Here is a 6,708-nt window from a genome sequence, read left to right on the forward strand (position 1 = left end):
TAAAATGGAAGGAACATACACAAAACACAGATTTCCCAACCGTAGAAGAATTATTTAAATTCCTACATGACCGGTGTAAGATACTTGAACCCGCAGGCTCTAATTGTAATAATAATTCGAAAAACATAGCTCCGCAAATCACTAATCGTTACCGAAATTACCCACCAACAAATAGTAGAATGCCCACGCGCGATCTGCGCTCAAATACAACACAAGCATTTGTTACTCAGTCTCGTATGCTTTGCAATTTTTGCATGGGACCTCATTTTTCGCAAAATTGTGAGAAATTCACTTCGCTATCGGTATTAGAAAGAACTAGGCTCGTAAACGAAAAAAGACTATGCTTCAATTGCTTACGGCGAAACCATGGCACGAGCGAATGCCAAGCGTCTACCTGCAAGCGATGTCATAAACGACACCATTCCTTACTCCATACCGAGGCAGGCAACTCTTCACAGCCAATTCAGACTAATGTAAATTGTCTTTCGACCGGTACAATACCAAACATCATGTTATCCACAGCAATTATCCACGTACTTGACAATACCGGGAAATCGCATTCTTGCCGCGTACTATTAGATTCATGTTCCCAAGCTCATTTGCTGAGCGAACGATTTTGCAAGCAGTTAGGGTTAAAAACGCGAACAATATCGATTCCCCTTTCCGGTACCAATCAAATGAACTCAAACATCAACAAAATGACAACTGCGCACATCAAATCACGGTATAACATTTATTCCACGACGCTTACATTTCTAATCGCGAAACAAATATCACATCCAATTCCATCTGAATCCATGGAGAGCAGCAAATTTAACATTCCAACCGGTATCCAACTAGCAGATCCATATTTCTACCAAACACAGGAAATAGATGGACTCTTAGGGGCCCAAGTATTTTGGGATCTCCTATACGGGAATAAAATCGCATTAGATCAAAAATTAATCACATTATATGAAACCGGGTTAGGGTGGATAGTAACAGGGGAAGTTAAAAATAGAACTCAATCGCATAAGGTAGTTTGCAATCTTACGCTGAAATGATTACATGACGATATGCAACGGTTTTGGAATCTTGAAGAGTGCCCTGCCTCAAAAATTCTTTCTCCAGAAGAACGAGCTTGCGAAGATCATTATACAACACACACAACTCGAGGTCCATCTGGACGATACATTGTCTCACTTCCCTTTAAACATACAGAACTCAGGTTAGGCGACACATATAACGTAGCATATACAAGATTTTTAGCATTAGAACGGTCCTTAGATAAACACGCTGATCGAAAGGCACAATACCGCGACTTTCTGAACGAGTACGAAAAACCCGGGCATATGACCGAAATTCAAGACGAGCGCATTGGCGGTTGTTACCTCCCTCACCATCCAGTCGTCAAAACGGACAGCATCACGACTAAGATACGAGTCGTATTTGATGCGTCAGCGCGTTCATCGTCAGGCACCTCATTGAACGACATTCTTATGGTCGGTCCAACAATACAAGATGATTTGTTTGCCATCATCATGCGATTTAGACTCCACAAGTATGTGTTGACCGCGGATATCACAAAAATGTATCGTCAAATAGACTTGAACATTAACGATCGAAGATACCACAAAATATTGTGGCGCGAAAGCATAAACGAGCCAATTAAAACTTATCAGCTTAATACAGTCACGTACGGTACCGCGTCTGCACCGTATCTAGCAATTCGTACATTACAACAACTAGCGCATGACGAAGGTCACAGTTTCCCGTTAGCGGCACGCAGTTTTCGTAAAGATTTCTATGTCGACGACGTGTTAACTGGCGCGGAGACAATAGACCAAGCCATAAAACTTCGGGACGAACTCATCAAATTATCCGCGAAAGGATGCTTCGAACTTCGACAATGGGTGTCCAACGAGCCTAAACTAATCGAGTCGTTAAGGAAACTAGACAATACCGAACATATAGCTCTAGACACGGTAGAAGCAAAAAAAACTTTAGGTCTATATTGGAATGCCAATAAGGATACGTTAGGTTATTCGTTAAAGCAGGCACCAGCAAGGCAAAAAATAACAAAACGCACGATTCTCGCGAGGGTCGCACAGTTATTCGACCCGCTTGGTTTACTGGGTCCAATAATTGTGCAGGCAAAACTAATTATGCAGGATCTATGGAAATGTCAGGTAGACTGGGACGAAGACGTACCGATCGGTATTCGCACCGCTTGGACGACCTTCCACTCGCAGTTACAAAATATACGCCAAATTCAGATCCCTCGACGCGTTATTGCAGACAATACCAAAAACATACAATTACACGGCTTCTGTGATGCAAGTGAACGAGCTTACGGAGCCTGTATATACATTAGAAGTACAGATTCGTCACATCAGCATATTTCTCAGCTATTATGTTCAAAATCGCGTGTAGCTCCTTTAAAAACGCAATCATTGCCAAGATTAGAATTGTGTGCTGCGGTATTGTTAATTAAATTGTACAATATGGTTGTAAAAATACTACAAATCGAGTTTCAAACCACCACATTTTGGTCAGATTCAACCATAGTCCTTCATTGGATCAATACCACACCACACACACTTAAACCTTTCGTTGCCAATCGTGTAAACCAAATTCAGAAAGACAGTAGGTACAACCAATGGCGCCACGTACCATCAGAATGCAACGCAGCAGATGTATTGTCACGTGGATTAAATCCAACTGACATAATAAACCACCCCACTTGGTATCGCGGACCACAGTGGTTATCTCAGTCAGAGGACACGTGGCCGTATCTTGAGATACAGCCAATAGAAATTCCCGAAAAACGAAAGGTGATAGTTCTAAAGACAACAACGCATACAGATTTTCCGTTACTCGAGAAGTACTCATCGTTTACTACACTCAAACGCGTCATAGCATATTGCTTAAGGTTCATAAATAACACACAAAAACAGGAAAAACACGCGGGTCACCTCACCACTAACGAATTAACACAAGCTACGGTTAAAATACTTGCACTGGTTCAGGAAATTGCGTTCCCCCGCGAGAGGCAGGAAATTATGAAATCACCAACTCACACTCAGAAAAACAAATTAACAGCACTTGATCCTTTTATTGATACCAATGGAATCCTTAGAGTTGGTGGAAGATTAAAACATTCAATAATCCCACACGAATCGAAGCATCCAGCTATTTTACCACACCATCATCACATCACGAATTTAATTATACGCGAAGCACACATTAAACATGGGCATAGCGGAATGCAGGGTACTCTCAACGCGGTAAGACAAGCGTTTTGGCCAATTAACGGGAGGGTCGTAGTAAAATCAATCATCAAGAAATGTATAACGTGTCAGAGAATGGAACCTGCAATTCCACGTTACCCGATGGGACAACTGCCAGGTAACAGAGTAAGGTTCATTCGACCATTCTTAGTGGCTGGTGTCGATTATTGTGGGCCACTGTACATCAAAGAAAAGAAACACCGGAATACAAAAAAATTAAAAACGTACGTGGCAATTTTCGTTTGCTTTAGCACAAAGGCAGTTCACATAGAGCTCGTAAGCGACTTGACATCGGACGCTTTTCTTGCAGCCCTAAAAAGATTCTTTGCACGACGGGGAAAATGTACCGATATATATAGTGACAACGCAACTACATTTACCGGAGCGGATCGCGAATTAAAAGCAATCCACAAAACCTTGAACGTCGAAACGAATAATAATATCCACAAATATTTAGCAAATAATGGCATTAACTGGCATTTTATTCCTCCTCGAGCTCCTCATTTCGGCGGTTTATGGGAAGCTGCAGTAAAATCATGTAAACGCCATCTCATTCGCATCATAGGCAATAATTTATTTACGTTTGAGGAACTATCAACTTGTCTAATCGAAATAGAAGCCATCTTAAATTCAAGACCTTTAACTCCACTATCTTCCGACCCAAATGATTTAACTCCTTTAACACCTGGCCATTTTCTAATTGGTGACTCAATAACAAGCACCTCGGTGTGCGACCTTACCAGTCTGAAGGCAGGACGATTATCGTCCTGGCAACAGGTACAACAAATTCGACAACATTTTTGGAAACGATGGTACAAGGAGTACCTCAATGAACTCACCGTTCGAAAAAAATGGCACCATGCAACCACGAGCATCGTCAAGGAAGGCATGTTGGTGATGCTAAAGGACGACAATACACCTCCCCTCCACTGGCCCATGGGACGTATCATAGCCATACATCCAGGAGAAGATGGGATCATTCGCGTAGTTACAGTAAAAACTACTCATGGAGAGTACAAGCGTAACGTAAAAGGAACCCCCCCCAGTGCCGATAGAGTAACCGGAGACATTAGAAGCTTAGAAATTATAACATTAAAAATTTAGATATAAGGTTATCAGTATAATAAGACGCTCAAAACACACAACAAACACGACAAACACATATCACACATCATTTGTATCTCGTCGATCACCTATCTTATTATTGAACTAAATAGTTCAAGGGGGGCGGCATGTTGAGCCCCAACACAGGTAGCGGCAGAAGGGTCGGAGCAGCCGAATATTTTTAGGCTCGACAATTACCACTCTTCGCGACCAGAACGTTTCATAAAACTTGACCTTACCTACAGCTGCACATCACGTGCAAATCACCGCAATAAAACCATTACCTGCTAGCCCTAACTGAACAACATTTCCCAAAAATGTTTAAACATCCAAGCTCCACCTCAAGACCATTTTAGATCCACCCTCACAATATAACCGACCAATTCAAAATCATAGAGTTTACCTTTCCCCAAAATGACATCAGCCAATCAGAACTTTAACCTCCTCGACAACCGAGCAAACACGGTCGAGCATATCAGAACTCAACCAGAGGTCAAAGAAAACACATCAAAGGTTCACTTACTACTTCATCAAACCACTTGTACAGATATTATTGTGTATTAAAGTTTAAATAGTGTTACCAAAAAAACCTCTTGTAAAAACTCATTGCAAAATCAACCATTATACACACAAATCTTTGCGCATTAAGTTGCACGAAGAAGAGCGAGCGCAAACGATCCGTTAAACCGGACAGATCGTCATCCTGCGTCGCAACACTCATACTTTCGCATTTTTCTCATACTTATTGGCAAGATCCTGGCCCTTTTCTGGTTTGGATCACGTAGTAATGCGGTACCACACCGAAACAGTCAATTAAACCTGGTTCCGGTTAATATTTCAGAGGATAACGCCGGTTATGTCACGGTTAGGTCTCGGATTTGCCGCCATCTGGCTCGTATTTTCGCATTTTTCGCATACTTGTTGGCCAGATCCTGGCCTTTTTCTGGCTTGGACCACGTAGCAATGTGGTATCACACTGAAACAGTCAATTAAACCTGGTTGCGCTTAACATTTTGGAGGATAACGCCGGTTATGTCTCGGTTAAGTCTGGGATTTGCCCTCATCTGGCTCGTACCTTCGCATTTTTCGCCTACTTGTTGGCAAGATCGTGGGCTTTCTCTGGTTTGGATCACGTAGTAATGCGGTACCACACCGAAACAGTCAATTAAACCTGGTTCCGGTTAATATTTCAGAGGATAACGCCGGTTATGTCACGGTTAGGTCTCGGATTTGCCGCCATCTGGCTCGTATTTTCGCATTTTTCGCATACTTGTTGGCCAGATCCTGGCCTTTTTCTGGCTTGGACCACGTAGCAATGTGGTATCACACTGAAACAGTCAATTAAACCTGGTTGCGCTTAACATTTTGGAGGATAACGCCGGTTACGTCTCGGTTAGGTCTGGGATTTTCCCTCATCTAGCTCGTACTTTCGCGTTTCTCGCATTCTTGTTGGCCCGATCCTGGGATTTTTCTGGTTTGGATCACGTAGTAATGTGTTACCACACTGAAACAGTCATTAAAAGCATGTTCCGATTCGTATTTTAGAGAATAACGCTGGTTGTGTCAGGGTTAGTTCTGGTATTTGCCCTCATCTGGCTCGAACTTTCGCATTTTTCTCATACTTGTTGGCCAGATCCGGGCCTCTTTCTGGTTTGGATCATCGTAGCAATGCGGTACCACACCGAAACAGTCAATTATACCTGGTTGCGATCAATATTTTAGGGGATAACGCCGATTTTGTCTGGGTTAGGTCTGGTATTTGCCCTCTTCTGGCTCGAACTTTCGCAGTTTTCTCATACTTGTTGGCCAGATCCTGGCCTTTTTCTGGTTTGGATCACGTAGTAATGCGGTACCACACCGAAACAGTCAATTAAACCTGGTTGCGATTAATATTTTACAGGATAACGCAGGTTATGTCTCGGTTTGGTCTGGGATTTGCCCTCATCTGGCTCGTACTTTCGCATTTTTCGCATACCTGTTGGCCAGATCCTGGGTTTTCTCTGGTTTGGATCCCGTAGTAATGTGGCTCCACAACGAAACAGTCAATTAAACCTGGTTGAGATTAATATTTTAGGGGATAACGCCGGTTACGTCTCGGTTAGGTCTGGGATTTTCCCTCATCTAGCTCGTACTTTCGCGTTTCTCGCATTCTTGTTGGCCCGTTCCTGGGATTTTTCTGGTTTGGATCACGTAGTAATGTGTTACCACACTGAAACAGTCATTAAAAGCATGTTCCGATTCGTATATTAGAGAATAACGCTGGTTATGTCAGGGTTAGTTCTGGTATTTGCCCTCATCTGGCTCGAACTTTCGCATTTTTCTCATACTTGTTGGC

General features: G+C 42.6%; 1 protein-coding gene across 1 annotated transcript; it reads left to right on the forward strand.

The window, feature by feature from the left end:
* Positions 1-1,047: 1,047 nt before the first annotated feature.
* LOC143350691 (uncharacterized) lies at positions 1,048-4,373 on the forward strand. Its single transcript, XM_076782717.1, has 2 exons — positions 1,048-1,207; positions 1,249-4,373. Exons 1-2 carry the CDS (start codon positions 1,048-1,050, stop codon positions 4,371-4,373), a joined length of 3,285 nt encoding a protein of 1,094 aa, XP_076638832.1.
* The last annotated feature ends 2,335 nt before the right edge of the window (positions 4,374-6,708 follow it).

The sequence above is a fragment of the Colletes latitarsis genome, unplaced genomic scaffold, assembly GCF_051014445.1.
Source record: "Colletes latitarsis isolate SP2378_abdomen unplaced genomic scaffold, iyColLati1 scaffold0018, whole genome shotgun sequence".
In the NCBI taxonomy this organism is placed as follows: domain Eukaryota; kingdom Metazoa; phylum Arthropoda; class Insecta; order Hymenoptera; family Colletidae; genus Colletes; species Colletes latitarsis.

Excerpts from the sequence above, each read along its gene's own strand:
- LOC143350691 (XM_076782717.1), top strand. The coding sequence starts at position 1,048 with ATGACGATATGCAACGGTTTTGGAATCTTGAAGAGTGCCCTGCCTCAA. Across the intron at positions 1,208-1,248 it reads TTTAAACATACAGAACTCAG|CATTAGAACGGTCCTTAGAT; the intron begins GTTAGGCGACAC and ends CAAGATTTTTAG.